The sequence below is a fragment of the Sapajus apella genome, unplaced genomic scaffold (genome assembly GCF_009761245.1).
Source record: "Sapajus apella isolate SASKATOON/1434 unplaced genomic scaffold, GSC_monkey_1.0 scaffold15, whole genome shotgun sequence".
NCBI lineage: Eukaryota > Metazoa > Chordata > Mammalia > Primates > Cebidae > Sapajus > Sapajus apella.
Window position 1 is genome coordinate 2,105,645 of NW_022436955.1, and position 17,640 is coordinate 2,123,284.

At 48.8% G+C, this 17,640-nt stretch overlaps 1 protein-coding gene across 2 annotated transcripts; it reads left to right on the top strand.

Moving 5' to 3' along the window:
- Nucleotides 1-683: 683 nt before the first annotated feature.
- On the top strand, nucleotides 684-16,660 carry USB1 (U6 snRNA biogenesis phosphodiesterase 1). Of its 2 annotated transcripts, none has more exons than XM_032284052.1 (7): nucleotides 684-886; nucleotides 1,799-1,965; nucleotides 7,030-7,213; nucleotides 11,138-11,191; nucleotides 13,900-14,005; nucleotides 14,362-14,445; nucleotides 15,501-16,660. In XM_032284052.1, the coding sequence occupies exons 1-7, from the start codon at nucleotides 789-791 to the stop codon at nucleotides 15,603-15,605; spliced, it is 798 nt and encodes a 265-aa protein (XP_032139943.1). In that variant the 5' UTR covers nucleotides 684-788; the 3' UTR covers nucleotides 15,606-16,660. The 2 variants fall into 2 exon arrangements, with proteins under 2 accessions (XP_032139943.1, XP_032139944.1); XM_032284053.1 differs by having other exon boundaries at nucleotides 15,438-15,638.
- The last annotated feature ends 980 nt before the right edge of the window (nucleotides 16,661-17,640 follow it).

Consider the following 17,640-nt stretch of genomic DNA (forward strand, 5'->3'; position numbering starts at 1 on the left):
AGGCGGGGCCGGGGGAGGAGCGGCATCCCGGGCGGCGGCGGCGGCGGCTGCAGGAGTAGCGGGCGGCGCGGAGCGAGGCCGCCCCCTGCCGGGGACCCCGCGGCCGGGCCGGGTCGGACAAGCCGGGTGCTCCGGGCGCTTCTCCAGTCTCCGGGCCTGGACGCCTTGGCTAACGGAGGAAGAGCGCTCTGCTCCCAGCCACCCCTCTCGGTCTTAGGGGAGAGAGTTCCCGGGGGCCGCCCTCGGCCCGGCTCTGAGCGGGAGAGGAGGGGCCTTCTAGACCCTCTGGTCTTCCGCAATTGACCCCAACTCCTCAGCTGGGCTTCTAGGGTCTCGGACTTTGGTCCGATTTGAGGAGGGCGCTCCCGCACCTCTGATCCTGGACGGGATCGGGGCAGGCAGGGGTCTCTGCTGGGTCTAGTGCGCTGACGCGGGACCGTCGTGTCTGGGAAGTCTGGTCCCGGGTGGCTGCAGACAGAGCAGCGGGAAGAAAGGTGAGGGCCCTGAGCGATCTGTGAAATGGGTACATGAAAGCTGGGGTTTGCCGGAAGGGGGCAACGGGGCAAATGGCCAGCGCCGCGTGCGCAGCCGGCAGGCAGCGTGGAGTCGGTAGGCTGAGCCTCAGCTGCAGTCCTGCCGGGTCCCGCCCCTGCCGGCCCCGCCTGGCCCCGCCCCGAGGCGGTGCCAGCCCAGGCCCCGCCCCTAGGAGGGCGCTTCCGGCACAGCGGAACTCCGGGTGCCGGGTGAGGTTGCTGGAGGACGTGCTCGGTCGTCTCGGATGAGGCTCCATGAGCGCGGCGCCCCTGGTGGGCTACAGCAGCAGCGGCTCCGAGGATGAGTCCGAGGACGGGATGCGGACCAGGCCGGGGGATGGGAGCCACCGTAGGTGAGGAATGAGGAAGTCTCTCTGGAGGGCTTGCGCATCGTCCTAGACCCAGACCCGACCCTAGAGTCTGGGGGTGGAGTGGGGAGGGATGGGGCGGGGCAGCTCCGGGGAAGGAAAGGGGGACGCAGGGAGAAAGGACGATCCAGAAGATACCCCCAGACAAAGCCCCATAGTGGCCCCACCTGGCTAGGGCCAGGTTGGGAAGCCAGACCACATGGGTTCGGATTCAGCCTCCGGGCTGGCCCACTCCATAGTCCGGCACACATCACGTACCATCAAATCAGGTCTGTTTCCTGATGTGAATACATTTGCGATAATAATACTTGCTAAAGTGTAGGGAGAGCTTTTTCATTCATCCAGTAAATATTCACTGAGGTCCCTCCCACTCCGTGCCAGTCTGGGGTTTGGGAATTCAGCGGTGAACAAAGCCATTGGCCTTTCTTACTTCCTGGGGCTTAGGTTCTTAAGTGCTAGGCCTTATTTTTGCTGAGTGCTTTACAAGCAGTAGCTCAGTTGATCTCACAACTGCTCTATCAGGTAGACATATACTTTCAGATGAGGCATTTGAGGCCCAGAAAGGGGACATGGCCTGCCCAAGATCGCAGAGGTAGAAAGTGCTACTTCACCTACAGCCTGTCCAGCTTGGGAATGTGACTCCTGAGCCACATTGCTACATGCCCCGTTGTTCCCATGGGGACCTCGCGCCCTGCTAAGGTCTGTCCCTCAGAGTTGGAGACCCCAGTGAGACATACTGGAGAAACAATTTTGGCTCTCTAGAAGCTGCTTCCAGCACCGGGCTGGGAACACACTCAGAGCCACCATATATAAGGGGCTACAACTTCTATGGTATGCACAAAGGTAGACAGTGCTAACAGGATAAATGTGCTCATTGGTCTTTTTTTCCTTTTGCAGTGGCCAGACCCCCCTTCCCAGGCAGAGGTTTCCAGTACCTGACAGTGTGCTAAACATGTTCCCCGGCACCGAGGAGGGGCCTGAAGATGACAGTGCCAAACACGGGGGACGGGTGCGCACCTTCCCCCATGAGCGGGGCAACTGGGCCACCCACGTCTATATACCATGTGAGTGAGGTGTGAAAGGCAAGTGGCCAAGACCCATAGACCCATAGATGCCTCTTGAAGGGCAGAATCTGGCCCCAACTAAAAGGAAGAAACCAAAAACTTAGCACTGGTGGTGGGAAAGTCACTGACGTAACAGAGAAAGAGCAGGTTTCAAGAATTAGGGATTTTTCTGTCATCTTGGTTTTGAATTCATAGCCTGAAATATATGTTAACTCTGGATATAATATTCTCCCTGCTCATGAGGAGGTGACCGAAAGAGAATCTGGAGCAGGATGTCAAGGTAATGCCAGGGTACAGCAGGCACTTTATTTCTGAGAGGACCCTGGGTATACTGGGTGTGCAAGGTTGAAATCCCACCCTAGCCCTGATGAGCAGGTGGCAGGCAGAAAATGCCCAGGCTTCAGAGTCAGACTTCACACCACTGCCCACTACTCTGGGTCCCCTTTATAAGATACTAGACTTCTCAGAGCCTCAGTTTCTTCATATCTAAAATGGGGGTAATGCTGGCTGGGCCAAGTGGCTCACTCCTGTAATCCCAGCGCTTTGGGAGGTGGAGGCAGGCAGATTGCTTGAGCCCACACATTTGAAACCAGCCTGGGCAATGTGGCAAAAGCCTGTCTCTACCAAAAATACTAAAAAATTAGCCAGGCATGGTGGCACACACCTATGGTCCCCACTACTTGGGAGGCTGAGGTGGGAGGATGGCTTGAGCCTGGGAGGTAGAGACTATGGTGTGCCGAGATCGCTCCACTGTACTCTAGCCTGGGTGACAGAGTGAGACCCCATCTCAAATAAAATAAAATAAATCGATAAAATGGGGAGAGTAGTAATACTCATCTTCTAGGACTTTCATGAATGTTAAATCAGATCATCTATGTCAAGTTAGCACAGTAGACAGAGTAAGTTTAGGTTTTGTGTTAGGTCAGGTACGTTCTTGAAACTTCCATTTCCCCATTTGCACAAGGAGAATGATATGATTCTCTATGCTGCCTATCCACCAGGGGATTTGGGCAAATTGAGTAGGATACTGGGTATACAAGACTCTGTTAATCATGCAGCTGCAGTCACATATTTGGTAAAAAAAAAAAAAAAAAAAAAAAAAAAAAGTAACGTGAACATACAAGGGTGGTTATTGTGGTGTTCTTTGTGAAAAATTCGAATCATGCTGTCTATCAATAGTAGACTGATTAGAGAAATGCAAATCTATTCTGATTAATAGATTACTATGGAGCAATAATAATGAACTTGGCCTCTCTATACTGAGGGGAAAGATGTCCAACATGTAATGTTATATGTAGAAATTAGTTGCAGAAGCATTTAAATGGTATACTCTCTCTTCTTTTTTTTTTTTTTTTTTTTTTTCTTAACAAATGACATTAGTATATGCACTAAGAAAAAGCAGTGGAAATAGGCGCCAAAGTTTAACTGTCTTCATCTCTAGGGAAGTTGGTGTTGAAAGTGGGGCATATGCCCGCTAGGGGAGAGGTCAAGATAATACTACGGTTTAGGGTGTGGGAGAAAATTATTAGAACTTTTAAATGTATTTCTTTTCTTTTTTTTTTTTTTTTTTTGAGACAGAATCTTGCTGTGTCGCCCAGGCTGAAGTCCAGTGTGGTGATCTCAGCTCACTGCAACCTCCGCCTCCTGGGTTCAAGTGATTCTCCTGCCTCAGCCTCCTGAGTAGCTAAGTCTACAGGCATGTGCCACCACGCCTGGCCAATTTTTTTGTATTTTTAGTCGAGATGGAGTTTCACCGTATTAGCTAGGATGGTCTCGATCTCCTGACCTCGCGATCTGCCCGCTTCAGCCTCCCAAAGTGCTAGATTACAGGTGTGAGCCACCGTGCCCAGCCTAATGTGTTTCTTTTTATCTCATTCTTTTTAGGTTTCTGTTTTTGAGAGTGCACGTTTTATAACACATAATTTTACAGAGTAGCACACACTTGTAATTTATAAATATATGTTTATTAGCATATACATGCAAACTTGTTTTACTAATGGGCTGTGTGATCATAGTAGTTTGGAGACCATTGCTTTAGGTGACAGAATTTCAGGAGCATGTGTTACTTCTATAACCAGAAATGCCTAGTTTTTAAAGAAAAAATTACAAAACTTTAACTTTTTATATTTTTAATTTTTTGGATACATTATAGGTGTATATATTTATGGAGTACATGAGCTATTTTGATACAGGCATGCAGTGTACCCCATCAGGGTAAATGGGGTACCGTCACCTCAAGCATTTATCATTTCTTTGTGTTATGAAGATTCTATTTGTACTCCCTTATTCTAAAATGTACAGCAAATGATTGTCGAGTGTAGTCACCTGTTGTGCTATCAAATACTAGATCTTATTTATTGTATTTAACTTTTTTTGAGACAGAGTCTCACTCTTGTTGCCCAGGCTGGAATGCCATGGTGCAATCTCAATCCACCGCAACTTCTGCCAAGTTCAAGCTATTTTCCTGCCTCAGCCTCCCGAGTAGCTAAGATTACAGACATGTGCCATCATGCCCTGCTAATTTTGTATTTTTAGTAGAGACGGGGGCTTCTACATGTTGGTCAGGCTGGTCTCGAACTCCCGACCTCAGGTGATCAGCCCACCTTGGCCTCCCAAAGTGCTGGGATTACAGGAGTGAGCCACCACACCTGGCGTATTTAACTATATTTCTGTACCCAGCAACCATCCTCATTCTTTACCCTACCTGCCCCCACCCTCACTACCCTTCCCAGCCTCTGGTAATAATCCTATCTCCATGTGTTCAATTGTTTTAATTTTTAGCTTCCACAAATGAGTGAGAACATGGAAAGTTTGTCTTTCTGTGCCTGGCTTATTTCACGTAACATCATGTCCTCTAGTTCCCATCCATGTTGCTGCAAATGACAGGATCTAATTCTTTTTTGTGGCTGAATAGTACTCCTTTGTGTATATGTGCCACGTTTTCTTTATCCATTGTGTGTTGATGGACAACTCAGGTTAATTCCAAATCTTGGCTATTGTGAATAGTGCTGCAATAAACACAGGAGTACAGATATCTATTCAAGATACTGATTTCTGTTCTCTAGGGTACAAACCCAGCAGTGCAATTGCTGGGTCCTATGGTCGTTCTATTTTATTTTTTTGAGGAACCTCCATACTGTTCTCTATAGTGGCTGTGCTAATTTACATTCCCACCAACAGTGTATGAGAGTTCCCCTTTCTCTACATCTTCACCAGCATTTGTTATTGCCTGTCTTGGATAAAAGCCATTTTAACTGGGGTGAGTTGATAGCTCGTTATAGTTTTAATTTGTTTGCCTCTGATGATCAGTGATGTTGAACAGCTTCCCATATGCCTGTTTGCCATTTGTATGTCTTCTTTTGAGAACTATCTATTCAGATCTTTTACCCATTTTTAAATTAGATTATTTGATTTTTTTCCTATAGTTATTTGAGCTCCTTATATATTCTGGTTATTCTATGCGTAGTTTGCAAATATTTTCTCCCATTCTGTGGGTTGTCTCTTCACTTTGTTGATTGTTTCTTTTGCTGTGCAGAAGCTTTTTAACTTGATAGGATATCCCATTTGTGCATTTTTGCTTTGGTAGCCTGTGCTTCCCAGGAATTAAGAAATCTTTGCCCAGACCAATGTCCTGGAGAGTTTCCCCAATGTGTAGCAGTTTCATAGTCTGAGGTCTTAGATTTAAGTCTTTAATCCATTTTGATTTGATTTTTGTATATGGCAAGAGATAGGGGCCTAGTTTCATTCTTTTGCTTGTGGATATCCAGTTTTCCCAGCACCTTTTATTGAGGAGACTATCTTTTCCCAGTGTGTGTTCTTGGCACCTTAGTTGAAAATGAGTTCACAGTAGATGTATGGATTTATTTCTTGGTTCTGTATTCTGTTCCGTTGGTCTGCATGTCTGTTTTTAGGCCGGTACCATGCTGTTTTGGTTACTGTAGCTCTGTAGTATAATTTGAAGTAATGTGATTCCTCCAGTTTTGTTCTTCTTGCTCAGGATGGCTTTGACTATTCTGGATCTTTTGTGGTTTCATATAAATTTTAGGATTTTTTTTTTCTATTTCTGTGAAGAATGTCATTGATATTTTGATAGAGATTGTATTAAATGTGTAGATTGCTTTAGGTATTATAGACATTTTAACGCTGTTGATTCTTCCAATCCATGAACATGGAATATCATCTCATTTTTTTGTGTCCTCTCCAATTTCTTGTGTGTTTTATAGTTTCCATTGTAGAGATCTTTCACTTCTTGCTAAGTTTATTCCTAGGTATTTTATTTTATTTTATTTTATTTTATTTTATTTTATTTTATTTGTAGCTGTTGTAATTGGGATTGCTTTCTTGATTTCTTTTTCAGATTGTTCATTGTTGGCATGTAGAAATGCTGATTTGTATGCTGATTTTGTATCCTGCAACTTTACTAAATTTATTTCTAATAGTTTTTTGATGGAGGCTTTAGGCTTTTCCAAATATAAGATCAGGCTAGGCACAGTAGCTCATGCCTGTAATCCCAGCGCTTTGGGAGGCCAAGGTGGGCAGATCACTCGAGGTCAAGAGTTCAAGACCAGCCTGGCCAATATGGTAAAACCCCATCTCTACAAAAAATATACAAATTAGCCAGATGGGGCAGCACATCCTTGTAGTCCCAGCTACTCAGGAGGCTGAGGCAGGAGAATTGCTTGAACCCAGGAGGCCGAGTTTGCAGGGAGCTGAGACTGAGCCACTGCACTCCAGCCTGGGCAACAAAGTAAGACCCTGTCTCAAAAAAAACAAAAACAAAACACAAATATAAGATCATATCATCCTAAAGCAAGGATAATTTGACTTTTTGCTTTCCAATTTGAATTCCTTTTCTTTCTTTCACTTGTCTGATTGCTCTAGCTGGGACTTCCCAGAAATACCTATTAAAATGCTATGAGAAGACATAGACATAGGCTGCTGTCCAAGTAATTTTCTTCCCAAACCCAGAGTAATAAGGACCTCCCTCTGCCTTCTGGGCTTCTTCATTCAACCATGGCACCTTGGCTGAGAGAAAGGCCCACCTTCTTCACTCTTCCCTTCCAGATGAAGCCAAGGAGGAGTTCCTGGATCTGCTTGATGTGTTGTTGCCACATGCCCAGACATACGTCCCCCGGCTGGTAAGGATGGAGGCGTTCCACCTCAGCCTGTCCCAGAGCGTGGTTCTGCGCCACCACTGGATCCTCCCCTTTGTGCAAGCTCTGAAAGCCCGCGTGGCCTCCTTCCAGAGGTGAGTGTTTCCCTCCGCCTCTCCGCTCCCTCTCCTCCACGGCTTCTCTCCTGAGCTATTGCAGGCATTACCCCAGCAAGCAGGCCAGACCTAAAGATAGAACACGGCCCCTCTCCTGGGGCTGCCTGCTGTACTTCTCATCCTCCGTGACCTTGGGCATGCCGTGGCAGCTCTTGACACTCCTGATGCCTTATCTGCTCTGTAGGAAAAGCCACCTTTTTCTCTGTAAACTCTCTCTCAGTATTTCCAGCACCTCTGTGACCAGATGTGCAGGGTTTTTTTCCACACCAGCAAATTATCCAACTCTCCAGACACCCACTGGGTGTCCTACAATTTAACTCAATTCTGACACTAATAACCCAGGGTTAGGGCAGACTTCGTAGGCTAGGGGCTCAGTCCCACAAGACTGCTTTCCATGTCAGACACCATCTGTATTGTTGAGTTCTCAGGTAACCCACAACATCCGTCTCATTTCACTACAAATCAGAGGTTCTATGGACCCCTCCTCAGATTTGATCATTTGCTAGAACAGCTCACAGAATTCAGGAAAACCATCCACTTTCTAGGTTACCAGTTTATTACAAAGGATATATTAAAGGATACACATGAACAGCCAGATGAAGAGACAGTTAGGGCGAGGTCTGGAAGGGTCCCCAGCATGGGAGCTTCTGACCCTATGTTGGGGGTGCACCCCCACCCAGCACATGGATGTGTTCTTTTTCACCAAGGGAAGCTCCTCAAACTCTGTAGTTCTAAATTTTTCTGGAGGCTTCATCATGTAGGCATGATTGATTGTTAACGCAGCCTCTAGCTTCCCTCCCATCTCAGGAGGATGGGGGTGGAGCTGAAAGTTCCCAGCTTCTAATCATGCCTTGCTCTTTCTGTGATCAGCCCCCATCCAGGAGCCCACCAAGAGTTGCCTGTTGGAACAAAAGACACCTCTGTCACCCAGGAAATTCCAAAGGATTAGGAGCTCTGTGTCAGGAGCCAAGGGTCACAGACCAAACAATAGATGAAAAGATGCTCCTGGCACCCCCACTGCTTAGGAAATGACACAGGTTTTAGGATCTCTGTGTCAGAAACTAGAGGCTGAGACCAACACATATGTTACCATTTCACAATGATAGGGCAAACAGGTCATAGTGGTGATGAGCTACCTCACTGGCGGCTTGTGAGGGTGAAAGGAGATCACAGGTGCCCTCAGCACACCACTTTGGTGAACATATAGAACCAGACCCCACTTCTGGTTTTGTCTGCCAGCCTGGAGCTTTTTTTCCCCTTACCTATTGCATTATTTCATAACTATTTTTCCTGCCAGAAATGCATCTCCTCCTGGACGGGTCCAGATCAAAACCCTGCTCTTTTACTGAGGCTCTCCCAGTTGGCATCTCCTGCAGAATCCCTCCATCTGCAGCTCATTCGGTCCTGGGGTTGTTTATCCTGGTTGGTCATTTCACTCCCCTCATATGCAGTCATTCCTGTGTCCATCTTCCCTCCTGGAGCTCACACTCCTCTGTGGCTTCTCTCTGAATTACCCCGCAGCTTGTTCCAGGTGCTGTGCTCACTGTAGACATCAAATAGATGCTTGCTGAGTCATGGAGCAGGGTCGAGGGAGCACAAAGAATATCTTTCTGGATCCTCTTCTCTTGGTACTAGAAGGAGCCTAAGAAGCCGCCCAGCTGGTGGTTTTCTGACTCTGCGTTTATCAGCAGAACCTTTCTTCAAATGAGGTGTTGCGCAAAAGCCTGGTATGTGGCTGTGTAAGATGGAAATAAACAGAAATCTTCTAGCCAAAGCTGCACTCCCACAGGTCAGCGGGCCATAGGCCCAGGAATTCCATAGGATGTCACTGCCCAACTGGGAAACTGCTCAGTTAGTTGAACCCCTCTGAGGCCCAGAGGAGGATGGGATTTGTCTCAGTCCAGTCACTCAGCCAGGGAATCAGGGCTGAAACTCGTCTCTCAACCTAGTCCAGCACTCGCCGTCTTTGGATTGTCACTATCAAACTTATTGAGCCGTAAGTATATTATCAGGACTCTTTTAACCACATGTGCCAGAAACCCAACCCAAAGTGGCTTAAACCAAAGAGAAATTCATAGGCTGGTATAACTAAAAGATTCAGAGGTAGTACTGGCTCATGCATGAGTGGACCAGGGTGACAAGAAGGTGTCAGATGGCAGTGACAAAAGAAGCCACTGCATCTCCGGGCTGATGGCGTACCAGCCTGGGAAAACAGTCCCCCTCTCTGACTGGCTTCAGCACAAGTCACAGGAATGACTGACTGGTCTGACCTGCCTCCTGTACCCTTTCTTTGGGAGTAAAGAGTTAACAGTCCCTTCCCCCTTCCACACAGAATGCTTCCCTTGTCCTGCGGAAGCTCTGTTCCCTGGATGAAGGAGGAGTGCGGCTGTGTTAGGGCTGATGACTGACTGGCACGCTGCACCTGCGCCAGGAAGATGGCATGAACTGTGCCCCTGCCGGGAAGCCACGGCCTGGGCTCCCCTGCATACAGTGGTTCCTTCACTGGTCACAAGTTCCTTGCTGGGACCTCCGAAAACTGCCCAAAGTCCATTGCAGAATGGACTTTGTGGGATGTATATGTGGCTGGTTCCCTTGCTCACTGGGAGACTAGAAAACAGCACCTGGACCCCCGGGCCGGTTCCCTCTGAGGAAGGGATCTGTCACCGCTCTGTGTCATGAGTGAAGCCAGGCCAGGTGTGGTCTCTTCGAGTTCGATCATCTGGTTGAGGCAAAGGTGACCCCTGACTCTTGCTGTGACTGAGGAGATGCTAAGCTCTGCTTGGCTAGGCCTGGGCAGCCTGCCTCTGGAGTAGGGAGGGAGAGCCATCCTGCACCATGAGGTGACCAGGAGAAGGGGTGTTGGTTAGGCACAGACATCCAATGTCCACTCCAGGATGTCTGTCAGATACCTTGCAGAACTATTCCTAAAAGCTGCGCTTATCCGAGCTCCTGGTGGTTCTGCGATCCCTTACAGTTTCCCCAGAGGCACAGAGTTGGCTGGCTGACTTTTGCCCTTGGACAGATTGTGAGGCTCTACCCAGCATGCTGGTATATTATGTTCCCTCAGATGGGGGGTGAGACCCTTGGCCTGGGGGCTGTAAAAGTATCTGTTTCTGTGACAGGACCTTCCACGGTGAGATTGTGAGTATCTCAGAGAACAACAGGCAGAACCTGTCCAAGTCAAAGCACTTACCTGGCTGAGCCTGACTCTTCCTATGTTATTGATCTGAGGCATGGGTGGGCGGGTGGGGGCATCTGTCTCGTTTTCACACCAACAGAGACCCACTTCCCCTCACCAAAGGGTCATAGGTGACAGCAAGGACTCTGGAAACAGGCAGACTGAGGTTCAAATTCTGGCTCACCAGATTCACCTTCACCATGCCTCTGTTTCTTTATCTGTAAGATGGGCATAACTGTAGGCCTGCTCACAGAGTTGTGTGAGGATTCAAGAAGCGGATGTGTGCAGAGGCTTGAGCTCAGTGCTGACACACAAGGAAATGGTCTCATGATTGCTTAGATGAAATTGGAGTTGTCTGTTTTTTTTAAAAAACTGCAAGAAAGGAATCGGCCTTTAAGTGGTTTATTATCACCTACTTGATCAATAAGGCTTTCTCAGTTCCCATCAGTAAAGTTGAGATAGTCTCAAATTGTTTATCAAGATGAAAGGCAATTAACAAAGTAAAATTTTTACTAGCACCTGGATGATGCTGTGTGTTTCATGGACTGGGTGATTTCAAGGTCTTGTCCAGCTCTAATATTTTAGGGTTCAGGATACCACTTGCATAATGGGGTGATAATATTAAGTGCAAAATGAGTTCACTATATTTTCAAAGTGCTGTTTTTTTTTTAACATAAGCTACTTTTTTCTGCTTTTTTTCTGAAATATGGTCTTCTAAATTTCAGATTCTTCTTTACTGCCAACCAGGTAAAGATTTACACCAATCAAGAGAAAACCAGGTGGGTCCTCCCAACCCCCAGTCACTATTAGAGGAAGATTCTTTGGTGCAAATATCAAGGGCTTTGCCTCTGGACTTGTTTGTCCCCTTTTTTGTTTGCTTTTAACCAGCTCTGACTACAAAGGCAGCTATCCCCAGATCTGAACCTTTCATTAAGAAAAGTAATGGGGGGAGGCCAGGCGCAGCAGCACACGCCTATAATTCCAGCATTTTGGGAGGCTGAGGCAGGTGGATAGATTGAGTTCAGGAGTTCCAGACCAGCCTGGGCAACATGGCCAAACCCTGTCTCTATGAAAAATATAAAAATTAGCTGAGCGTGGTGGTGTGTGCCTATAGTTCTAGCTACTTGGGAGGCTGAGATGGGAGGATCACTTGAGCCCTAGAGGTCAAGGTTAAAGTGAGCCAAGATTGCGCCACTGTACTCCAGCCTGGGCAACAGAGTGAGACACTGTCTGAAAAAAAAAAAATAATAATAATAATAACTGGGAGAGCCACATGGGGGGTGGTGCCTAGAGACTGAGAGAAGCATCTTGGTTTAGTGAAAACCTGTGAAAGTCAGAAACCTGTTCCTGCCCAGCTCCATCCCAGTTGTGGCATTTGGCCCAGGTCTTCATCTCTGTGACCTTCGTTTTCACACCAGTACACACCTCCCAACATCCATTGTTGGGCAGTTGTGAGGCTCAAATGAGTCCCAAGGCCTTTGAAAAGTTAAAAGTATTAAAGTGTTAGATGAACAGTAGAAGAAATTATTATCCCAGCTTCAAAGCGAGCCTTCCTGTCTGATCCACTCACTGGGCCACTTTCTCTGAGCACTTCGGAAAGGGGCCTTATTTACTCATTCATTTAGTCCGTGCTGCCCAAGTTCGTTAAGCACCCACTTGTGCCGGGCATTCACCATATGCTAAGTATTCAGCAGTGAAGAAGCAGACACAGCCCCTGCTCTTTTCAATCTCATATTCAGAGGGGAGAGAGATAGTAAGTAATGAGAGTGTTTGTTAATAACTGTGGTGTGATACAGTGGTAGGGAGGGGGTAGTCCAGGAGGGCACCAGGGAAGTGGCCAGGGAGATGGCATTTGATGGTGACCTGAGGATGAGAAGCCAGTCTTGGAAAGAGCTGTTCCAAGAGCTTCAAGTAGAGGACATAGCAAACTAAGTGACTCCGAAGCAGGGAAGAGTTCAGTGTGTTTAGGAGGCCAGTGAGGCGGAACCCAGAGAGCATGCAGGAGAAGGATGGGAGATGAGATGGGCAGGGTTAGCCCACGCAGGGTCTGCAAGGTCAAGTAAGGAGTTTGAATTTTCAGTATCATGGAAGCCATTGGAGGGATTTGAACAGAGGAGAGGTATGCTCTGATTTGTACCTGGGGATGGCAGTCTGGCTAGATGGTGTGTCTGTGACTGTGGAGTCTCAAGACAAGATAGAAGGGAGCAAGGGTGGATGCAGGGAGACCAGAAAGGAGACAGGTGTCATTGTCTAGGTGAGGGGCCACTGTGGCCTAGATTAGGGTGATGGCCGTGCAAGACCAAGAGGTGGACACGTTGGAGATACACTGGAGGCAGAAGCAGCCGAATTACCAATGGGTTGGGTTTATGTGAAGGAAGAAAATAAACATCGATTCCTGGGTTTGAGGCTAGAACAGCTGGCCCCATTTTCTGTGATAGGAGACGCTGGTGGGATAAAAATCAAAAATTCTGCTTTGTACCTATGCGTTTCTACCTGTTAGGTTTTGTTGCCTGTCAGACCCCTAGGTGGAAATGTCACAGACACAACTGGGTGTTCAGGACAGGAACCAGCTGGAGATAGAAATGTAGGCAGTGTTGGCCTGTATGAGAAAGCGGGGCTGGGTGAGATCAGCCTCCTGGAGAGCAGATGGAGAAGAGCCAGTGAGAACTGCAGAGCTCCATCTCTCCTTCACCACAGAGAGGCTGGAGAGGAGAGAGGGTGGCAGAGGACACTGAAGCAGGAGGCAGGAAGTAAGATTAAACCAGGACTGTACAGCAGGTGGTGTCTTGGGAGCCAAGAGAGAACAGGGTTTCAAGGAGGGAAGTCCGCTGTGTGAGATACCGCTGAACGGGTAAGAGGCGGACAGTGAAGTGTCCCTTGGATTTGGTAACATGGAGGTTGTTGGCAACTTTGACAAGAGCCCTTCCAGCAAAGTGTGTTGAAGGTGGGAGGTAAGAAAGAGATAGTGATGGTGGACAAATCATCTTTTTGAGAAGTTTTACTGAGAATGGGATGGGGACTGCTGAAGACGTGGCTTCAGGGGAGAGTTTCTAAAGATGAGAGAGAGTCTGAGTGCTTATGGGAGGGGTAGCAGATGCCAGAGAGCAAAGTCCTTGAGAAGAGATTTCTTTGAGGACAGGAGTCGTTTGCAATTGGAATAGTGATGGAGAATGGGGAATGGGGGTGCAGAAGCTTCTGGGTTTGTGACTTGGCAGTGGTGGGTGAAGGCATTCCTGTAAGGGTTATTTGATGCAGGGGAGGGAGGAGAGATGTGTATAGAACTGGGAAAGGAAGGTTTACAGACAGAGAATCTGAGGACTGAGAGAATTGGTTCATAGAACAGGAAAACCAGCATACCAGGGAGACGGGGTGAGGCCCAGGGCCCAGGCCTCTTGGTTGGCCTTCTGCCTGGCACCTCCTTGGCTGCACGGATGGCAGGTGTTCTCAGAGGCTGCATCTCATGCCTGTGTTGTCTTCCTCTCCCCAGGACCTTTATTGGGCTCGAGGTCACTTCAGGGCATGCCCAGTTCCTGGACCTGGTTTCAGAGGTGGACAGAGTCATGGAGGAATTCAACCTTACCACTTTCTACCAGGTAATGAATGGGGCTGCTGCTTCTCCATTGACCCATCTCTAACGAGAATAAAACCCTCTTTAACCAAAGACCCTTCAGAACCTCCCTCCTGTGTGAGTGCTACAAACGGCAGCCTTCAGAGGATGCACACCCTGGGAGGCCAGGGCTTTGAGGGGGCATTCAGTCCATGAGACCAGTCCTGGGCTATTTTGTCTGTCTGTGGAGGGTGCTTGGGACCAACATTGAGAAACTTGTCTCCCACTGGGCAGGACAGGGATCCAGCAGGGACGTCATGACAGCTCTGTCACAGACCTGCTGTGATGGCAGGGCCTGCCAAGGCGTCCGGGTGACCTCCTGCCTCTCATTTTCCTCCCCAGGACCCTTCTTTCCACCTCAGCCTGGCCTGGTGTGTGGGTGATGCACGTCTCCAGCTGGAGGGGCAGTGCCTGCAGGAACTACAGGTGAATTCCCAGGGCAGGAGCACAGAGGATGCTGAACTCCGGAAATGACGGGACAGATGCTGGAGTGGGGAGGATGAGGCACCCAAACCTGAATCCCTGGGAAGCAAATGACATGGCAGGAGACCCCAACACCTTCCCTTGTGACTCAAGGTGTGCCCCTGGACCGGCAGCGTCATCACCTGAAGCTTATTAGCAATGCAGACCTCTGGTCCCATGCTAGGCATAAGAAATCAGAATTACATTTTAACAAGATCTCTAGGGAATTTTGAGAAGCACTGCCCTAGAACACTGATCTGTGAGGAAGCTGCAGGCTTCCCCTGAAGTCCTAGCTACTTCCCCAGAGGTCAGAGGCTTGGGCCTGGCATTGGAAATCAGTAAAATGTGCCAGGCGTAAGGAACATCCAGCCCCCAGAGTCTATCAAATTTTGATAAGTAGCTGAAAGATTTCACTTTCCCATCTGCACCCTAGGAGTTGTTTGCATGAAGTGGTAAGCGGTGGCTGATACCCCACCTCTGGTCGGGGAGGCCGTAGGGAGTGTGGCCATGCAGGAAGGCAGGCCTAGAGTTGCTAGCACTTCTGCTTTATAAGAGAAGCCAGAAACCTAGATTTTTACATGGAATCTGTCAGTTTTCAAATGTCAGCAACTAATTTGGATGTTTAAAAAACATTTTGCAAGCCAAACCAAACATGTGCAGGCTGGATGCAGCTGTGGTCTCTGATCAAGAAGCTGCCTTGCTCTTGGCCTAATGTGGCTGAAGGTGACAGAGAGCTCGGGTTTGGGCTCCAGCAGAGCTGGGTCCCAGGCCTGGTTTTATTGGTTTCTGTAATCCAGGGCTCTGAGCGTCTGTGTCCTCATCTGTCAAATTGGGATGATAAGACCAATCTCAGAGATTACAGAAGTGGTCAGACAAGATAGCCAATGCAGAGCCTGGAGCCTGCAGCCTCAGCCTCGCCCAGCCTCTGAAGTTGGGTGAGCTGGTTTTGTTTGCAGTGCAAACCTCTGGGTCCCAGATGCCCTTTAATGTGACCGTCCTCCCCTGGCTGCTGTTTTAAGGCAATCGTGGATGGGTTTGAAGATGCTGAGGTGCTGCTGCGCATGCATACTGAGCAAGTCCGCTGCAAGTCTGGGAACAAGTTCTTCTCGATGCCTTTGAAGTGAGCACCAGAGGTCTTCCTCCTCCAAGCCCCTCTGCAGGCCAGGCTGAGATGGAGGAACCCCCTAAAATCGATGGAGATGCTTCTAGCCTCCCACTAGGAGGCCCCAGCCATGCTTTCAGCCTGGCAGGAGGTGTAGCCCCTCCTCATCCTCCCTGAGTGCTGATCATTTCCCTCTCTCGCCTATCTTCTTTCTCCTCTCTCTTTCTCCCTCTCTCCTCTCTCTCCTTACTTGGCTATTGTGGGTTGCTGGTTGGGTGCTGCTGTGCTGTGGCCCTTCCCAGAAACTGCCAGTAGAGGGCAGCCTGGGCATCCTAATTCTTACTCTCTGGTGTTTTGCAAAGAAAATATTGGGGTCACTGGCGAACCCACCCACACTCGCCAGAATCTCCACTGTAGTCCCTCTAACAAACAGCCCTTCACTCCCTCTCCCACTTCCCCCGCTTCAGCAATTTGTATTTCAATGCCATTGGCCTCAGATCAGAGTTTTTTAAATCATCATGCCCTGACTTATTCCTGGTCAAGCAAGGACATGGGGTGCTTCAGTGGGTCTGTCAGCCTCTCTCCTTGAACAGTGTCACTTTTATTAATTTACTTTTACTTCCACCCTGCTTCTGTGCCAGCAGGGGCCACTTCAGGGCCAAGATACAGGGTGATAATTTGTGGTCCAGCATCAGTTTTCTCTACTCCTTTCTTCCACTCACCTCCAGCAAGGTGCCTGGGAGACTAGCAGATGTTTCATTTTGGCCTGGCCAGTGGCTGAAAGCCAGGCCTCCAATGCACTGTGACCTCTGGCTTCCCCAGCAGCTTTCCCAGAGAGGCAGAGGAGCCTTTCACAGCCCAGGTTCTCCTCCTGCTGCTGCCTCCCGCCCGCTGCAGCTGCAGGCATTCTGAGGGGCAACGTGGAGGCAGGTTTTTTCATCAAACCTTCCCCCTGGCAAAGGGACAGTCAGTCCTCTCCAGGTGTCTTCTGTATTTCTGGTGATGGATACAGAAATCTTCTTATGTTACAGTTTTAAATTATGTTCAACAAATAAAAATTGCATTTTTTATTTTGGATCTTTTTTGGACTACTTGTATTTAACCCAGTGAAAAGATGACTTTCATCTTCTCCTACCCTGTCAAGCTGTGTCTCAGTTTAGAGGGGCTCTTGGAAGTCTCTGCTGTGACTTCCAAGGTGGCCTTGAGTTCGGTAAAATGAGGGTAGGGAGGGGTCACCCGACCTGCCAGGTCTACAGACAGAGTTCTCACATGGCACATCTAGCCTGGGGTTAGGCGTGTGGCAGGGGTCACCACCCGCATCCCTCACCGATATAGGCAGACACTGAGGCCTTCTGCTGTGACACTGAGTGCTTCCCAGAACCTTCTCATGTCTTCCAGTGTCCCCCTGAAAGATAAACAGGGTAGGAATGACTAGTCTGCTGTTACAAGAACAGGTTCAGCGACTTACTTACATGAGAAACCACAAGGAAGGGCCATACTCAGCCCTAACCTCAGGTCCTGTGCTGGGGCAGCCCTGATCCAGCCTCAGCCCAACCTCAAGTCCTGTGCTGGGGTGGCCCTGATCCAGCCCTACACACCGCCTCGTGGTCAGGCCTGGCATCTGGGTGGGCTCACAGGGCTTGAGGGAAAGGGGCCTATTGCCCTGGCTCCCACTGTGGCCCCTGCAACCCTGCCTTTCCTGAGGCAGCTTCCCAGACACGGCACTGAAAGACCCAGGCACATTCTGTGCCTTGTTCCTGCTCTCCGCCATGCTGATCTGCTGACTCTGACCCATCAGTAGGTTGGTTTTTCTGGAGAGGAGGAGGATGCCAGGCATACTTTCTGGCTTGCAAGCAACATGGCAATTCTGGCTGTGCAGCCTGCACTTAACTGACACCTGCCCTGTGCCAGGCCCTGAACCGGGCGCTTGGTGAAGCAGACAAGGTCTGCCCTCTTGGTACTGGGGCAGACCTGGTAGAAACCCAGCCATCTTGTGTTGGATGTAGGTGCAAATCCACCTTGGATAACCAATAACTGGGAGCTTCAAGATCTGGTCA

What these genes read in the sequence shown, in the direction of transcription:
- USB1 (XM_032284052.1), top strand. Translation starts at nt 789, where the DNA reads ATGAGCGCGGCGCCCCTGGTGGGCTACAGCAGCAGCGGCTCCGAGGAT. An exon ending in GGGGATGGGAGCCACCGTAG is followed by an intron (nt 887 to 1,798) that starts GTGAGGAATGAG and finishes TTCCTTTTGCAG; the next exon opens with TGGCCAGACCCCCCTTCCCA. An exon ending in CGCGTGGCCTCCTTCCAGAG is followed by an intron (nt 7,214 to 11,137) that starts GTGAGTGTTTCC and finishes TCTAAATTTCAG; the next exon opens with ATTCTTCTTTACTGCCAACC.